The following is an 18,257-nucleotide window of genomic DNA, read 5'->3' as shown; positions in this document are numbered from 1 at the left end:
GGGGTTTGAGGGGCAATCCCCCACCGCCACCGCTCTTGAGGCAACTTGCAGAAAGCCATCAATAAGCCACCACCGTCACGCACCTCCGCAGTACCACACACTCGAATTCCCATGGCCATTAACAAATCATACTCCTTTTTGTTCCGTTTCTGCACGAATCAATTCCATTCTCCCCTCTCTCGCCGACACGTGAAGCACATCCAAGGGCGTGGAAGATACCCCAGGACCGGTCTGGATACACGCCACATCAGACCCCCAACAAACAAGCTTAAGCTGCTGATGTGATCCCCTCCCCTCTCTTGGCACCCTGGTGTGGGAGCGGAGAGTCTCCCGTCTCTTTCCCTGTAACGGGCCGGAGCCAGGGCTGGTCCAGGTAAGGTCAGGCCATGTCAGCACTGGCGGTGCGGTGCGGGCAAGGCTTGCCGCTGGCGGCTGCTACGCTACGTTTACGTTTCTTATTAGTAACTCAGGGTTGCAATGCGCCCTCTCCTCTGCAGTAGAAACCAAGGCAGGAATCTGATCCTTCGCCAGCTTTTGTTTGGCAAACAAAGCAACATTTTTCTCAGGCCTGCCGGCCAGCGGCCAGCGGCCAGCAGCCTGTGCCGTGACCGTGCCGTTAACGGGTAAGAGTCCCGCGTATTGATTAGGGGGCGGGCTCCTTGTGGTCACAACGTTAGCAGCTGCAATAACAGCCCTCGAAGAAGTCTTGTTACACAAAAATCCACTACCAACAGTACCTGTGTATGTATAAACTAATGATGAGACGAAAAAGAGAGAGAAAGGGAAAAAGTTAGAAAGACATCGGCCTGACTGTATCTTGGAGCGTCATAACATCCATCGAGTCAAAGACAGGGTATAGCAGCAGCTGAGTGGGGGGGGGGGAGTTGCCCGACAGTAAGGCACTGTACGGACCAAGCAGCGTAATACTGTAGCAAAACATACTAGCACGAGAAACACCCCTCGGCAGACCAAAGACGAAACTCGAGAGACAGACAGACGGACAGACAGCTTTGCCTGTCTAGCATTAATAAGTGCCAAGAGCAAGCAAGCAGAACACCGCCTCCCCCAACTTTGTCGTAATATCATCAAAACCACCGCCAAAATGTCAGCCAAAAAGAAAACACATTTGTAATCCATCCTCGCTACACCAAGATGGAAACTTATCCCACCTTAGAACAGGTCCGCGGCGACGGACTTGAATCCCCGTTCATCATCCCATCAAGCTAGACTTACGCTTTTTATAGAAATGTCTAAGGGCTTGTGACAATTTTTCCGAGGCGATTCACGGATCATGCCTTGGGAAACTGACTCATCGGCAGTCGATTCCAAGATCACAAAAATAGAAAGCAAAGAAGAAAAAGAAAAAAAAAACGTACAACACCTAGGATTCCCAAAGCTACATCCTAAAATCAATCCAAAGCAGAAGGGTCTGAGCATGCCGAGATAATCTAATCCACGAGAGCCAGAAGGGGTTATTAGTTGGGTCAATTAGATCCTGGGGATCTAATTAATCCAGCAGACCCGGACGCTCATTGGCCAGCTAATAGTCTACCTCATATAGTTACGCTCTAGTGCTGCCTCTGGGGATGAAGAGCTCTAGCTATCAAATGTATATACCTAGTTTCTAACGTAACGTTGGGCTGTCATTGGGATACTACTCCCGCAATCTGTGCACCTAAGGACTTATGCTTCAGTTTATTTGCAACCTACTCAAGGTACTGTACTAGCTCTGCAATACTCCAGGCTACCTCCACCCACCCACAAAATTCCTGCTCATATGTTCAGTTTCCGTAGAACCCTGTGTTCCAGATTGTAACTACCGGTACCCAAGGTAATTAGCGCTTGCGAGGCTCCTTCGTGATCTCGCTCCATGAGCCCTTGTAGTCGAACGCCAAGACACCCAGAGCCTCGCCACCGTCCCAAGACCGGGCCGTCAAATCGCCATTGCTCGAGACCGAGGCATAGGCATCCCCCTTGGTAGAGGCGATCCTGGTGGTTGTCATCTCTCCGCTTGAGCCCTATAATTATCGTCGAGAGAGATACGATTTGTTAGTTGTCCTCTTCTTCGTCGTTGTTGTTTTTTAACCGTATCTGGGCCCAAAGGGAAAGGGGGATGTAACGAACCTTAAAGGTGGTGGGGACCACTTGGTACGAGTTGCCCCTGATGCGTGAAAAGACCGAGCTTGTGAGGGTAGCTCCGGCGATGGCCAGCCCTGCAATCTCGAGTCCGCTCATGATGGAATAAAAGCTCGGCTGCTGTTTGTCTTGGCTGAAAAAAAGTTTGTTCGTGGAAAGGTGGTCAGGCGGGCTTGAGAAGGGAGGAAGGGAGTCCGGCCGAGGCTCTAGCATGCCAGCATAGGTGGGATTCTGCACCTTTTAAACTATCTACCCACGTTCTCTTGCTGCTCTTTCATTTCTACTTTGCCAATGCTTCCTATCGGAATTTCCCAAATTTGCCGTTCAAGGCAGCGAGATATGCTCGCTTCACTTTTAGCCCTATCTTGATCCTGCCCAGTCCTTATTAAGGTAGAGGCCAATGACAACCGACCCAGAGACACCACTCCATGATGAAAACTATTGCACGAAATAGTGGCGTATTTTGCACTTTTGGATGTATGCTTTCTATTGGATATGCCGCCGTGCAGGGGAACCGGCACGGCGGCGGTCGAGCGCAAGATGGGGCGTGTCGGTGCAGGCCGGCTCCAGCCGGGCGTCGGTGTTCAGGAACGGAAACGAGACGGTTGTCAACTTCACCGGCAAGAGGAGGGCCGGGGTGACTCGCGGGGGGGGCAGATCTGGGCCAGGGTCAGAGACAACGTGGCCGTTGTGCAGTTCTCTGACGGCGAAGGAGGCGATTCCTCAGATGGGGAATAATTGTTGTTGTCAGAAACACTACATTCACTTAATTTAGGAGGAAAATTAAGGGTTGCAAAAAAGCGTGATTGTATTTGCTTGCTCTGTTGGTCTCTGGCTTTGCCAGAAACCCTGGTTTTGTATTGATTATGTTTGGTTGCTGATCAGGGGTTCATCAGTGGCCGGATGACAAGGGGGTTGTTCACACCCCTATCCAATATATTCTAGTGTACTTTATGTACGTTTTTCTTGGCCTACCCACCTTATATAAGGTGGCCCCCTCTCTCTGATCAGGGCCCCGGCATCGCTCCTTAGCTTCTTTTCTAGCCAGCCTGTAGAAATCACGTCTTTTTACCATGAATTGAGATCCCCAGACCAGTGCACGCAGCAGTGCCTTTTTCTCTTAGTCACCGCTTCAGTGCCATCTCGTGGCGTTACGAAATGCATACATTGCAAAATGTTTGCGACAGCGAGAGCTACCAACAGGAGGGAGGCCTAACCCCCCTTAAATAGTCTGAGTCTTTGGTTCATGTAGGGGGCTCCGTGGGGTTCTGATGATCCGATGATAGGACATCCCAATCTTAAGCCAGGAGAACAGTCTTCAGTTTCGGGGAAACTTTTAACGAGAGCAATCGCTCATCTACAATTTGGCTTGTTTCCATCTATAATACAAGTACACGGCCTAAAGGATCAGTCAGATCCTTGGGCCAGTAACCCCATTTTTCCGTCAAACAAACAACTGCCGTCTTAAATCCATCCAAACTTTTCTTCAGGGTATATCCGGTTGATATCTTTGCCATCAAGTTAGTCCCCCTCCAGTAGAATCGAGAAATGCCCGTCAACAAGCCCTGTGTGTATCATCAACCCCAAAACAAAAGAAAACATGAGAGATTTTAAAAGAGTTCGTCGGTTTAGACAACTGGGGTCGGCTGTAAAAAGCCCTGCCGTGTGCCGGTTATGAACATGGGATGAAATGTTGCCCCAGATGGTAAATATACAGGCCCAGATGATCGTCGAGTATTAAGTCACCTGGGCCAAGATTATGTTCAATGAAATAATCACAGACAGCGCATGGTCCGTGTTGTCATGTTGGAAGTAAAATGTTGCAGCGCCAGAAATGTTGGATAAAGAAAAAGAAAGTCGTAAGAAATCAGTGACGCAAAAATTGTAAAATAAATGAAAGCGGTGCCCGTCCTGGACGTCGCGCAGAGAGGCTAGCCCCAGATCGGCACGTTTCGATATGCGGGGGAGTTATAACTGTGCAAGATTCGGTATGGCGGATTGGTATTGTGACCGCTGCGGTTTCCTACACTGTGCGTTCGGTGGTGACCTCGGGGCACGTGTGGTGGGTAGGGGCCATCTTGGATACGCTGTCCGACTATGGCATCAAACTGGTTGCTACTCCAGGGGTCAACCGCCGGCTTGGCAGGAGCCGTGTAGCCATTTGACATTGACGGGGGATGGCCTTTTTGGATACGCCTCTGTTGGTAGCTGTAACCATCGTAACTCGCACGATGCCGAAGCGGCGGCGGCTGGCCGTTTCGGGCCTCCCAAGCCTGCGCACTGTTAGGGCGTTGCATGCTAGCCCCACCCTGATTTTGGACTGAAGCAAGCGAGTTATGGCGACTAACCCCATTCAAAGAGGTCTGAGACGAACGGCGACTCAAGTCATGGTCAGTTTGCACATCCCAGTTGGGAGTTTTGCTTTGAGAAGGCTGGGCAGGCTGAGAGTGTCGAAAGGACATAATCCGCCGCGGGTCCATGGTAGGCGTGGAAGCCGAGTGTTTGAGACTGTTTGTCACCATTTCTCCTTGCTGAGAGGGATAACTGTGGATGCTGTCTCTGCTGGCCTTCTTCGCAAGCGGCTGTGTAGATGGGTAGCTTTGAAGGCTCTCCCGGCTAGACTGGCGGGTAAGGCTTGCTGTCGACGACTGCGACCGCAAGGGCGGGGGTACTCTGAGCGGCATCGATCTCCGGGTCATCATGCTAACCGGTGGAGACCTCCTCGCCTTGGTCTCCGCAGAAGCCACTGCTCTCGCGAGGAGCGGACTCGGAAGAGCGGAAACTGGGAGGTCTGGGTTCGAATACATAGTCGTCGGCGGGATCACAGCAGGCAATCTCGCATCCCAGCCACGCGCGGTACCTGCTGTAAGACTCATACTTCTCCTTGTCGGCGTTGGCGACAGGATAGTGACTCCGCCATCATCCACCTCGGTACGCGCTGCAGTGATATTGTCAACACTGCTCCCGCCTTCGCTGTCTGTTGTCGATTCTGCGGTATCGGGGACCGTGGAATCTGCTGTTGGCGTCTCCTTCACGATTTGACCCTCCCCCTTGAGCGACTGGTGGCCGACAGGAACCGGTTTCCTCGCCACTGGATTTATCATATGAGCCGCCACCTGTACAAAAGACGAGGGCGCTGATTGCAAGGTCTGCTTCCAAGAGTTTCCTTTGGTCTCGGGGGCATCTTCGTCGTCGACCTCGACAACTTTAGCAACAGTTGGGACTGCGGTTGGGACGGAATTGAGAGCCTCGACACTGGCGTCCATGCTTCCGACGCTGAAGATGGTTCTCAACGTGTCCATACTGGAACGAGGTTTCAAAGCGAGCCTCTTGGTTGTTGTGGGGAATAGCCCAATGCGCTCGCGAAGCTTATGCTCGACATCCTGGGGTATGGACGGAATGCCAATCTTCTCAACCACGTGCGTCGCGTGAACCGTAAGTGGTCCAGCGGCAGGGTGGCGAGCTCCGCTGAGAAACCTCTGCAACTTCCCGGGCCGGCGTGACCCACTCCCAATGCTCAAAGCTGAGCACGAGTTGTCAGATCTCACGGACGTTGCGCTTGTTGGGGTGAGAGGAGTGGTTTCGGGCGATTTGAGTCTGCCGGCGTCGTAAGGAGGACTGAGGATTGGGGATGGAACATGCTTCGCTGCCCTCAATGCGCCTGCCGGACTGAGATAGACCTCCGTGGTGCGGCTATGGTCAGAAAGACTCCTCGTCGGAACGAAACTCGCTTTTATCGGCGATGGCCTAGGCGAGGTCGAATGGAGGTCCTTGGGGGGGACGGGCGGGGGAGGGGGATCTCTCTGGGGTGCCGCTGGATACAAAACACCAGACGATACATCATGAAGCTGGCTTGGTAAGCTCGGTGTTTCCGAGCTTTTCTGACTTGACTGAGACGGCTGTTTCTCAAGTGATAATTCCAGGCCTTCTTGGAGGCCCTGGGTCTTCAGTTGGAATGATCGCAGCGAAACATTGGAACTATATCCCGAATCGGCCTTTGTAAGAGGCTTGTGGGCTGATTCTGTGGACGGGCTTTTCGTGGACACAGACACAAAGCCACTATCGGACCTCTCAACGGCAGTGTCGGTGGTACGGTCAGCCTGCCCGTGGGGCGGTTTCGCATTCGGATCCAGGCGAACATCGAGCACCTCCACAAATGAGTACTCTGGCTGAGCATCATCTTCGAACAGCTCATCATCAAGAGCGGTAGCCTTGGAGGTGGTCTGTAGCTGCGGGCTAAGAAGCGGCGAATCACTCAGAGAGAACGGGGTGAAGTCGATCTCGGCCAGAAACTCGAACGGCACGTCCGATGTGGTTACGGCAGGCTCCTGAGACAGTGAGCCTGAGACATTACGAGTAGTCTCAATGCTCAGAAATGAGGAAGCAATCGGGCTGAGTCGTGCAGCCCGCGGCTGCGGAGCCTCAATCCTCGGGAGGGGCGCTTCGGTCTGCTGCACAAGCGGCTGCACCGCCGCACGCGCCGTACCACCAAATTCTCCTGGCTGTGCTCCTCCAAAATAATCACCTCGTCCCTCAATGCCGTCCTGGCCCGGCTCTCCCCTTTTACGCGTCTTCTCGATCTCAGGGCTAGCAGCACCATTTGTTATCCGCAGAGACCCGAGCTTGAATGCCCCAATTGATTGATATTTGTCCTCACAGGGCGTTACTACCCGAGGGGTAGAATCCGGGTCATGGAGAGGGGGCGGCAGCGACACAACCCCACCCCGGTAAGATTCGAAAGACTGCTGCCTCGACAAGTTTGGCGTCGGCGGATGGCTGAAGCGGAAATTCGGCATCGACGCGACAGGGCTCTCGCGAGCCGAGTTCGAACGCGTCGCCACGCCCGGTGTCTGTATGACAGACCGCCGCCGAACCGGCATGTAAAGTGACAAGTCCGAGTTGACACGGCTGACTGGAGTGCTCGCCGGTTTTGCCGAGTTTGTCGGATTCGAGCTCTTCCATGTCGTCTCCGTGACCACGGTTCTGCTTTCAGACATGGTCGTCGCGAGCTCAAGAGCTGGTTCTTCGGCGAGGTTGAGGAGACGCTTGGCTTCGTAGGACGTCAAGTCGTAGTTCCACGAAGTACGTGATCTCGGCGGCACTGGCCAACTGCAAGGGGGGCGCTCGTTAGACAGATGCGGCCTTCGCAGGAGCGTCGAGGGGGGCTGCTTACCTCTCCGGGCCCGGTTGTCCATAGTACGCAACTGCGGATTCGTACGTCATGGAATTTGCCCTGCCCACCTTGTCTGCCACCCGCGAAACTGGCCCAAGGCTGCTGTTCCGCCGCTTGGGATCAGAGGTGGCCTGGGACGACTTTGAGCGAAACAAGCTCCTCCTCCTCCGCTCTTTGTCTTGGGGAAGCGGCACGATGACCGACGCGCTCCTCTCTATACCCTGTTCTGCATTGGCGGTTGTCTCGTCTGCGGACGTCACCGTCGTCGCTGTTGTTGGCGTAGAGGCTGGTGACGGGCTTGGAGGTGGTGGGTATGGGAGGTTGGAGCTCAGGCGGGCGTTCGAAAAGCGTCTCGAGCTACTTGAGAAGGCGTTGGGGCTCAACAGGCCTGCTGTCGCATGATTGCCCGTTTTCGGCTTCGATAGCCTGTGCGACAGCCTCCGAGGAGCCTCAATGGAGGACTGTGTGTTGCCCATGGTGCCGTGCTAGTCCTGGGACGGGTGCCAGCGGAGCGTCGACGGGAGGATGTTGCTATGCGGTTATAGGGGCTTCCATGCCGCAAACCCGACCCGTGGTCAACGACAGGCGACACACGGCTTCATGTACATGAGGAAGGGTGGGCAATCAAGTCAAGACACCGGGGCCGGCCAGCCTAGACTTTTGATGCCCGGCAGGTAGGTACACGTGTAGGGGGTAGCTTGGGTGTTCGGAGGGGGAGATCGGTCTGGAAAGATGGGATGGATGGAGTGCCAGGTGGGCAGATTCGGATTAGGAAATAGACGTGTTAGTTCCACTCGGTATGGGGAGGTATCAGGTCAGATCAGGAAACGAGACATCGGGGCTGGCAAGAGGCGGCAATTTGAATAGCAACAGGGACCAAAGGCTGCGAGGAAACGGGAAAAAACGAGCAAGAAATCAAGCAGCCTGGTCAAGACTTGGCTGGGCCTCTGGGAGCCATCCGTAACCCGCTTGGTCTGAGACGGCAAGGCGAGGCAGGAGTAAAGGAAGGCTAGAGCAAGAACTGAGGGAAGCAAAGCCAGCCAGTAGAGCATCGAGATTCCGGTGTGGAGGTCGGCTGCATCTCGATGACCAGAGCAGGCGCACCCCCAGCATCCCACTTTACCAGCTTTGTCCAGCTTTGCACGGCCCAGCTCGTCAAGGTATTTTTCGGTACATTGGTACATGCAACCTTCACTATACTAGTAAGTGCCCAGGCAGGCACGCAAGCTCCAGGTCCTGCGGGCCAACTTTGTTGGGGTGCCCTGCGGTGCGGGGGAACGTGCGCCAGCTCCGACACAGGGCAGGGCAGATCAAGAAGCAGGCTGAGGCAGCTTCTACACCATCAAAGCTACCCGCCCAGGCCAGGTATTCGTGGAAAAGAAGCCTAGGGAGCCCACGCTGGAGACGATCGCCGGCCGGGATCCCACCACCTTCCTACGCCGCGTTACAAAACCAATGCACCACGTACCCGACCCCCTCAGACGAACACATCGTCCTTTTCTTTGAGGGGCAAACACCCGACGGTGTAGAACTCCGGCCACACAGGCGGTTGGTTCAAGATTTGTTAGCTACCTTACTCCGCCCGATGTCTTGATTGGCTTTGGACGAAGGCTGGAGGGGTGCAGGCCGGGAGTGCACTCAGTGCAGACAGCTGCATCTCGAACACTCTGGGAAGGAATGAATACCTTACCCTACCTGATCTTCTACTGTATGGCCAGCAACTGATACATACCTGCCTGCCCGCCTCTCCTGCTGCAAGGCGGAGGTCGGGAAGCGGACAGTTGGCAGAGCGGCAGCTCTGAGACGCCGAGGAGCAGTGCAACCTGATCATTTCGTCCCTTCTACTTCCGCCTCGCGGCACAATGAAGGTTGACAAGGACCCCCGGCCACCATGGCATCCAAAGCCTGATTTCTAACCTAGACGATGATACTGATCCGAACAAAAGCTACCCAAGCCATCGATCATCGATGATGTGGACGTCTAATCTGACGGAATGTTTCCTGCCAAAAAGTGCGAAAACGAACACTGACTGCCCTGAAAGTCTGTTGCACTGGCCGCCTGGTCACCTGAGGTGGTCAAAGACTGGACGGGTGCACTTGGAATGGTATTCGATAGGGCCTTGTCTATCCAAGCCGACGACGACATGGTGATGCCAAAACGAAACTAAAGACGCGGCTGATCCGACGCCGCCATGAATGCAGGCAACGCATTCTGACAGTCACTGGAGTCGGAGCAGATGGCGGCGGCTGGCTGGCGTGAGCGGATCGGCAGCTGTTTCAGATGCAGAAGTCCAGTGCAGGCAATTTGATGAACGACGCCAAAGGGCGTTTTAACCACGGCTCAACGATTGAAGTGCGAGCGTCCCGTCTGTTTCCCACCCCCCACCCCTTAAAACATGCAGCACCGCGCCCAAGGCGGCCCTCTAGCTGCTGCACCAACGGCGTTCGGGCGTGGGGCTTGTCCGAACCACCTCAATTCTCGCAGGAGAAGGTATCCGTACGCCGTCGAGGACACAGCTGCCTGCCTAATGGATCCAACCTGAAAGAAGCTTTGTCCATGTCATCTGCTGCAGCTGCCAGGGAAAAAAAGCAGGCAGAAAGACTGCCACGCCAGAAAACCGGGCATTTGGCCTACAATATTTATGATCAATCGTGGCATCTCGGTTCTTGCTGCAGTTAGATGGAAAAGCCAGTGTTGGTACGAAATACTGGGTTATAATTACGGAGCACACCGATGGCCAGCTCCAGGTCTGCCCCCGCAATTGGCTCTTGATGGATGTGACGCTGGCCGGGACAAAAACGTCATCGCATTTGAAGCTCCTTGGCCGGTGACTTGGGAGAGATCAGAAACAACGCAAAACTCTCAAGCCTGCGCCGTTCAATGTTTCGATGGAACACTGTAGTGGCCCCTGCGGAAGCTTGGCTTTTTGGTTCACAAGCTAGGGCAGCCAGACTTTATTTCTCAAGATTTATCAAAAGTTTGGAGGCTCTGATCATTGATGAGCGGCTGGGCTGGTTCAAGGTTGACATCGGCCCCATAATCCAACACCGTCGTCCGGACCATCGTGTCCACATCCTTGTCTAGACGTTCCTAGGTCAAGGAGTATTCAACCAGCGTGCATGCGCTTTGCCTGGCCGCCTCCACCGCTCCTCAACATGAGGTGAGCGAAGACTCGCTGCACGATGGTGGCTCTCTAGTCTCTAGAGGAGACTAGCGGTCAGTTAGAATCGAATTGGTTTGCATCTTTTACGGCCTCATCCTTCCCGCCCCCTGCTTTGGCCATCGACTGGCCATCAAGGCACCGCTCCGCTGGCCAATGTCGCCATCGACAGACGCAAACACCGCGCTGCACGCACGCCAGCGACTTGGACGCCACAGTCACCACACGTCCGAGACAGTCCACGAGAATGCTGAAGCCACTCATCTCCACGGGGATCCGAAGATAATTATGAATACCTACCGACGGACACCCTACGGACAACGACAGAGCTTCGAGGTTTCTTGTCTTGGACTTTCGATCCTGAACGTCCATGTACATGCCGGACAGCGTATGATTAAGATGTGATCGCTTCCTACTTGTCTTCCTTAAATGGAGGCCAGCCACCAAATCGGGCCTCTCGCCGAGCACAAGTACCAGCCCGCTCTCCGAAGCTCGCGCATGCCACGCTACAATCTCTCCGACCAGGAGCCAATCGCAAGGCCTGGAACCGCCACAAGCTCCCTCGTCGTAGTTTATTGCCCGGCTTCCAGATTCGTCTGGTGACCACAACGCCAATCCCAGCCTTCTCTTAGTATTATATATGTGCAACTCACACCAGAACAATCAAAGATGACAGAGAGCCGGGGTTAAAAAAAAACCAACACTTCGCTTGGAGGCATCTACCGCTCGACAGAGGCCTAGCCCCAACCCAGCCCTGCAGGTCATGTCATGTCAGACACAGCAGAGTTGACGTGTCACGGGCATCATCTGATTGGTCCCAAACGGCTGAAGGCGAAACTCGGATGTGGGGAACGCATAAACTTGTCAACACCAGCCAACTGCCGGCAAAAGTGACTTCGAGACACCAAGCGGCCAGATGAGGCTCGCCTACCTTATGTTAATACTGCGTAAAAAGTCTTGCCGGACTCACCCCGGCATCGCGGGGAGGACCCTGGGGTCTCTGGGATCTCTTGCCGCAAGGACCCGAACCTTCCGTCCTCCTGACGCCCCCTTTCTGGAAACCTCTCCTCTCCCCCCCGCCCGCGGCCCCCCCGGCCTGCGGCTCAACAACAGTGGAACCCATCCCATGGCTCACATGTGTACATACACGTAGTAAGTGTACAGTATACAACTTGCGCTAGCCCTGGCTGGGAGATCGGAATGGGGGTGTGTGCGGCACGCGCGCGCGCGAGAGAGAGAGCGATCGCTCCGGGATCAACATCCGCGAAGCGCGGGATCTGAGGGGTGGTTGCTGGCAAAACCAGGAGTTGGTGCTGAAACTTTTTTCCCCTCTCCCAAAGCCCGCTCTTTCACTTGCCTGTCTCACTGCTCACATAAGGTCTTGTACTTTTTGATCGGCCTTGCAACCTACCGTCGAGCATGCAAGTAAGTACGTGTCTGTATTGTACATGGCAATGTCCGCGGGCGTCGACACCAAGAAGGTCCCCCCCTCCCCCTCAACCTTTCCTTTCTCGGTCTGTCAAAGATCGGCCGTTTTAGGAAAGTTCTTGAACACCTCTGCATCCCAGATCAGCCATAGAGCTTCGTTCCCCAGCCAGAATTTCACGGCGTGGGATGTACGAGGTGACGTGTTAATAGCCGGTTCGACGAAAAAAAGGGGTTCTCCCAGTGAGATAGCAACTACTCTAGTGCGGTCGGCTTTTCTATACAGTAATGCATCCCGTATGCAGCGTGTGTGCGGATGGAGTGGCAAATAGAAGTCCGAATTTGGATGGGTCGTACTATAAACTCTTCCCAGGGGTTAGGTGTGTAGCTCCTCATGGCTTGGGTTCCCAAGCTCACGTTTGCACGATATTGCTTGAGCCCCAGCCAGCCAGCCTTGTCGGTAACGTTTCCGATAGCTGTGTAAGAGGGTTGAATATCTGTGAAAACAGGTTCCCTCTTTGTATTTGTGACCTTGCTCTTGTCAGTCTCTGTATAATGAATGAATGTGCTGCTTTGTCTCGCCGTTTCTTCAAGGAGACTCGCATGTTTCCGATGAGTCTTTTCAAAGAGGGGTAGAAGGCGCCATTGATACATCAGCAATGTTTTCTAGCCTAGCGTCTAGTACTAGCAACTTATGGTGCTTGCCTAGGTAGGTGGTTGTTGACGATACTACGCCAGAGTCCTGCCGCTGTTGCAGAGACCGAGATACATGTCACCATCACAAGGCGGGGCGTTTTGGGAGAGACTTCTACTCGCCAAGGGGTCTTAAAGGAGGCGACGAGAGCGATAAGAACACACGAGAAAATTCGATAGCCTTCTCGACTGCTATTGTCTGTGTCCACCCAATGCTGTAGTTTATGTACGCTGTGGCGGGGATCTCATGTAGAGGTGTTACAATTAGCAAACAAGTAACGTGGAAATTCCCTCTTGTCCTTTGGCAGGTCTTGTGTATCTTGACTCTAGCTGAGGGGTCTGCCAGCTGTATTTTCTCTCTTAGATAGTCGCCGGCGTATTGGAAGTAAATACGTGGTTTGGAGAGCGGAAAGGGGGTCGGCATTTGTGTACGTCACTTTATTCCATTTGGCAGAGAAAATACACGGGGAAAAGGGGGATGGCTGCTCAAGTCGAGAACATTCCCCCCGCTGCCGAAATGCTCTTGTTAAATTTATATATGTACACACAACCAACTTCAAGACGGTTGCTGATTTTCAGTCCTGGACAAGCAGTCGCCGAGCTCGTTGAACGGGATCCAGGGGCCGACCATGGTGAGGAGGGTATGGGACCCGTCGACGGCGCGATAGTCGGGCCGCCACCGCACGTTGTGGGCAAGACTTCGCTGTTACGAAGCCGCGTAAGGTTGGCGGTGAGAACCCTCTGCCCCTGACCGTCCCGCACGGGAAACGGGTGGTTGCTGCGGATCCAGACCGAATCCCCGGGGCTGTTGTTTAAGTTTCCCACCATCACCACGCCGTGGGCGGACGACCTGCCCGAATACGGCACGATGAACTCGACCTCGGACGACTTTTAATTCAGAAGCAGTGGTTGTTCCAGTCGCCGCCCCGCTCCCGCACGAGGATCTTTTGGTAGTCTCCAAACTGGTTGTCATGAGGAGACTCGAGGTACTCGCATGGCCTGGGGCCGTTGGGGTCCCTGTTTTCCCTGTACCGGTAGCGGTAGACTTCGAATTCGAATATGGTGAGGCTTGAGCCCGACTCTGGGGACTTGACCGACTTGTGTTAGACGCCGACCAATCTCTAAACGACTCGCCGTGATAACAGGAGAGACAAGCTATGGCATCTTACCGCAGAACTATCGGCCGAAGCTTTAAAGAGCGGAATAATATAAAAACACAAAACTGTTTGGCTGTTTATATTTGATGGCTGAAGAGAATGTGGAGGTGTAGGCAAGGAGGGTCAACCCGAGGAGAGATATAGCAAGAGAGACCGGCGCGGACAGCTTCTTTCCACGGGAGCCCTGGAAGAAAGTTTTGATATCCGACAAGCAGTGCAAAGACTGACGCCACCGTTGAGATGTCAAAGTATGGCTGGCGTATTTGAAAATCGTCAGGTTGCTTCCACTAGCCGCAGCCAAAACGGGCCAGGAAGCAAGATAACTTCAGCAGATCGCCAACATATCGGACCGGAAGAGGAATTGGGTTCAAAGACAGACTAGTGCACCGGCGAGAAAGGTATAAGGGGCGGGCAAACGACGACCTGGGCTCTGGGCTCACGGATCTACAACTTCGGTGACAAGCTTATGTAGAAGCAATGTGTTGCATCGAATTCGGAGACATGGTTTTCAGCCTTGGTCCATTCTCTGATCAAGAAGAGTGTAGCCATCCTTGGTGCATAGTCTTCCAGGATACCACACACGCCAAACCAAACAAGACGACACCGCACACGGCGAACCAAACAGGACGCACGACGCACGGCACTCACGACGCTCCAGTGACGTGCAGCTAACGTGTCCATTGGGAAGAAGTCATGGCATAATTCCGCCAGCCAGCCAGTCGGCAAGCCAAATATACGAGGTGGTGATGTAAGGGGGGACCTGAAATGGGCTGGAGTCGAGCGTTTTTCTTTCTTTTTTCATGGCTTGCTTTGTACATCTTTCGAGGGCGCCTCCTCCTTGGACCCCAGCATTTTGGCCACCCACTCAGCAACCTCCTTCTCGGCAGCCTCGTCTGCGTCACCTCCCTGAAGGTCCATTGACCGCCTTGCCATTCTCCTGAGGTCGTCAACAGAGGAGACGTCCAGGGCCCACGACAACCCGCCTGTGGCCATGACGGCAAAGCTAATCATGTTGAGTGTAGCTAGATTCAAGGCCTCAAAGGCTACGAGGGGATTACGGCCCTCAAGTTCCTTTGCAGCGTCGCCCCTCCTCCCTGTATTATGATTCGGCTGGTAGAATTTGAGCTGAGATGCGCGCATGTGCTTTGCGACGGCGCGCCGGGAGATTATGATGGAGAAGACCATGAAGCTGGCGCCGCCACAGAAGAGACCGAACTGCTTGAGCGTGCGCTTCGTGGGAAGAGGCGAGGGCTTTGTTTCCAGGGACTGCTGTGGCCAGGCCTCAACGGCAGAGACTCGAGGCGGATCGGCAGGAGGCGTCTGTGTCTGGAGAGGCAATGGCAGTGAGGGAGGCGGAGGAGGTGCAGCCGCAGCGGCTGCCGGCAGGGACGGGGTGCTTCCATTCGCTGGCTTGGAGCCGGAGCCAAAGAGCGACGAGAAAAAAGACATTGTCGGTGTTGTAGTGAGCGTAGTTTAGTGTACTGTACTATGCTGTGTTGAGCTGAACCCGCAAAGAGGAAAGGAGAAAGCCTCTTGATGCGCAGGCCGAGATGTCGAGCGACGCCCCGAGACAGACACTGACTGCGGGTTGCTGTCACGTCTGTAGTCTAGACCGCGCGTTGTGGTGTGGGGGGCTAGACCGAATTGGGTTGCCGTTTGGGAATTGTCGTTGGGAAAAAGAAGCCTAGCGTTGACGGGAGCTTGAAGCTGGCAGGGCAGGGCAGGCCCATGAGGGTCCACCTCGCTAGTGCGTTTGTTTTTTTGCGGGGAAATGCACATCTTATGGTGGAGTAACGTCAAACAGGACCGTCCATACGCACGCAGTAGGGTATCTTCATGTTGATAGCAGCAGCCCAGACCCTTTACTTCTGAACACGAATTGAAATTTGCAGTATTCTGTATTCCATAAACCGTAACCTCACAGAGCCCTATTGCCAAGTTTGGTCTAGGAAGTACGGATACTACGTTACGGAGTAATTGGCGGGAAATTGGCTGCCCCGCCAAGCCAGGGCGTTCAAGAAGTTCACGACGAGCGGCCCCGAGTTCGAGCCTGAGCTTTGGATTAGGTCTACAGCCTTATGATGATGAAATAGATTATCCGCTCGTTCCCCGTTTAGTCCCATTCTCTCGGCCAACCCCTGTTACGAACCGCGAAACGGCCCTACGCCGGTGTGTACATGTTACACTAGGGGCGGGTAGAAGATCGATCAAATCCTCATTCTCGAGGGTGGAGGGCTTGGGCGGATGCGACCCCACTCAATCGCGAATTCCATCTTTGCTGCAAGACTTGCACACCATCCTCGGGATTGGATGTGCGGCACTGAGGTGGGGGTCTACTTACTACTTTAAGTAGTACGAAATATTACCGGTCCAGACTGCAATCTAACAACACGCGCATATTTCAACATTAGGAACTCCATCATCACCCCCAACAGACCAAACCCCCAACGGGTAACCCGTATACCACCCATTTTGTGTGTGCCAGGCGAGGCGATAGAGTCGACAGCCAGTCGTATCTCATCTGGGCGTACATATATACAAAAAGCACTGTTCACAGCTCAGGGGCGCCCAACTGGATTTGGTCAATTCCATAGTTGTATGTGGACGGCATCACTCCCATCTTCGGCCCGTAATTATCATATTCCCAGAAACCGATAGTCGCCGCCACTGCCCTTTTTGACTGGCCGTCACTCGGCCATTGCAGCATCAAGTCTGTGCCCTTTCCGTGAAACAAGCAGTAATAGTGAGTTTCTGACAAATGCCTTTTCGATACACAGTACATAAGACAGACAATGGCAAAAGACAAGCGTGCCAAAGCGGCGGCGGCAGCCCTGCAGAGCAACAAGCCAGCTCAGCCACTCCCAGTGCTAGTCAGGCCGTCCTGGCCGCCATTCAAGCCAGCTCTGCCCGTCGCGGATCTGAGCCTCGAGCCCGTTGTCCCGGACAAAGTTGTCGTTCTGAGGTCCTTCTTTCCTCGCTCCCTGTGTCGGGACTATGTCTCTGTCCTTGGCACGCTGCCTCTCACAACCACTCCTGGGAAGCCCAAGCGCGGAGAGGCGTTGCGCGTTAATGATCGCTATCAGATCGATGACCCAAAATTCGCCGATCGGTTGTGGTCTGAAACAGGACTCAAAGACGCCGTGCTGAGCGACGATGTGGCTCACTTGTGGTGCGTTCTGTTCTTAGCTCTTGTCAACACAGGAAACTATCCAAGAGAGCAGTACCCGCGCTGACTGCAACGCTGCTGGATACAGGGGCGGAGACGTCATTGGCCTGAATGCAAACATCAGAGTATACCGGTACTCGCCAGGGCAGTTCTTTGATGCTCACTGTAGGCCGCCTATCTGTCTCTTTTCCGTCTTCCCTCTTCCCAAGAGCCCTATTCCACTTGCATCTGATGGCTTGCATGACCTGCAGTGTGATCGGCTTCCACCCCCCAACCATCCTCACCCCGACTTCGCTCTTCTGACTTCGAGGCCCGCGACTGCACCTCTGGCGCAATATCTGCGAACTACTATTGACGGAATGTCGAACATCCGGAACAAGCCTCCACTGCTTCAACGTGATGTCAAACTGCCCTCACGCGTGTCTTGGACACAGCACCACCGCCTTTGCGAGCTGTCACTTCTCCACGTCAAGTTCCGCTGTCCCCCGAAGCCACCAGCAGACCCGCCCGTGTTCTGACTGCCAATCAATGCTAACCGTGATCAAGACGACGACTCGAACAATGTCCTTGTCACTACCGAGACGGGGGACTCACTCCCAGCCAAGACGACCTGGACCCTATTGCTGTACTTGACTTCGTCGAGTGATGGCTGCGTTGGTGGTGAGACTGTGTTTTACCCATACGACAGGCAGTCCGCTAAAGAAGCAATCATCGTGAGCCTGGAGACGGGGATGCTACTCCTACACAAGCACGGCCATGACTGCATGCTGGTGGGTTTTGTTCGCCGGCTCCTTTCCCTTTCTGGGAATTTTTGTTGTCACCACAATTGTCACGGCCGCTGACGTTTTTTCGGCGCCGTCTTCCAGCATGAAGGCCGCGAAGTCACCGCCGGAGAAAAATGGATTCTCAGAACGGACCTTTGCGTCAAGAGGTAGTGCTACAAGCCTGCGAGGGTGTCGAGTGGAGAAAGGTGTGCGCCTCTGTGTCAGGCTAGATCCGCTGTTGCCTTGCCAAGAGAGTACTCGCAGACCCTGAAACCATCCAAGGGTCCAAGAAGATTTGACAGGTTCGTGCCAAGAGGGGAGAGCAAAACCATGGGATCGAAAATATCCTTACAGGCTTACCCGCCGTCTCTCTCTTCGTCGTGTATGTACTGAATACCTACTTGGGTATTTTCATGATCGACAAAGACTCTCCGGCATGAGGAGCCAGCCCGAATTCTCAAAACGGAACAGAGCATGTACACTCTACTTCCGAGTGCCATTAACGCGGTATGTACTTGGACAGAAACAGAAGGGGTTTTGCGAATAGGCTCGGCCCAGAAAACGTTGTCCATGTCTTAAGAA

The 18,257-nt window shown here is 54.1% G+C and overlaps 4 protein-coding genes across 4 annotated transcripts; 1 reads left to right on the top strand and 3 right to left on the bottom strand.

The window, feature by feature from the left end:
- Nucleotides 1-1,835: 1,835 nt before the first annotated feature.
- On the bottom strand, nt 1,836-2,235 carry B0T26DRAFT_751179 (uncharacterized protein; the record flags this gene model as incomplete). Its single annotated transcript, XM_060445338.1, has 2 exons — nt 1,836-2,018; nt 2,125-2,235. The coding sequence occupies 2 exons, from the start codon at nt 2,233-2,235 to the stop codon at nt 1,836-1,838; spliced, it is 294 nt and encodes a 97-aa protein (XP_060295863.1).
- Nucleotides 2,236-4,067: 1,832 nt separating this feature from the next.
- B0T26DRAFT_774857 (uncharacterized protein) lies at nt 4,068-8,021 on the bottom strand (the record flags this gene model as incomplete). The annotated part of the gene is made up of 3 exons (XM_060446589.1): nt 7,310-8,021; nt 4,485-7,245; nt 4,068-4,409 (listed from the first exon to the last, which is right to left on the bottom strand). The coding sequence occupies exons 1-3, from the start codon at nt 7,783-7,785 to the stop codon at nt 4,068-4,070; spliced, it is 3,579 nt and encodes a 1,192-aa protein (XP_060295862.1). The 5' UTR covers nt 7,786-8,021.
- A 6,540-nt stretch (nt 8,022-14,561) lies between these two features.
- Nucleotides 14,562-14,990, bottom strand: B0T26DRAFT_605047 (uncharacterized protein; the record flags this gene model as incomplete). Its single annotated transcript, XM_060435806.1, has 1 exon — nt 14,562-14,990. A coding segment is annotated over one exon (429 nt), but the record flags the coding sequence as incomplete, so codon positions are not given.
- Nucleotides 14,991-16,537: 1,547 nt separating this feature from the next.
- B0T26DRAFT_675437 (uncharacterized protein) lies at nt 16,538-17,846 on the top strand (the record flags this gene model as incomplete). Its single annotated transcript, XM_060439829.1, has 4 exons — nt 16,538-16,914; nt 17,000-17,076; nt 17,458-17,681; nt 17,778-17,846. 4 exons carry the CDS (start codon nt 16,538-16,540, stop codon nt 17,844-17,846), a joined length of 747 nt encoding a protein of 248 aa, XP_060295860.1.
- Between the last annotated feature and the right edge of the window lie 411 nt (nt 17,847-18,257).

The sequence above is a fragment of the Lasiosphaeria miniovina genome (genome assembly GCF_030549165.1).
Source record: "Lasiosphaeria miniovina strain SMH2392-1A chromosome Unknown B0T26scaffold_4, whole genome shotgun sequence".
Taxonomy (NCBI): Eukaryota; Fungi; Ascomycota; class Sordariomycetes; order Sordariales; family Lasiosphaeriaceae; genus Lasiosphaeria; species Lasiosphaeria miniovina.
Note: the sequence above shows the minus strand (reverse complement) of the source record. Positions and strands in the feature narration are given on the sequence as shown.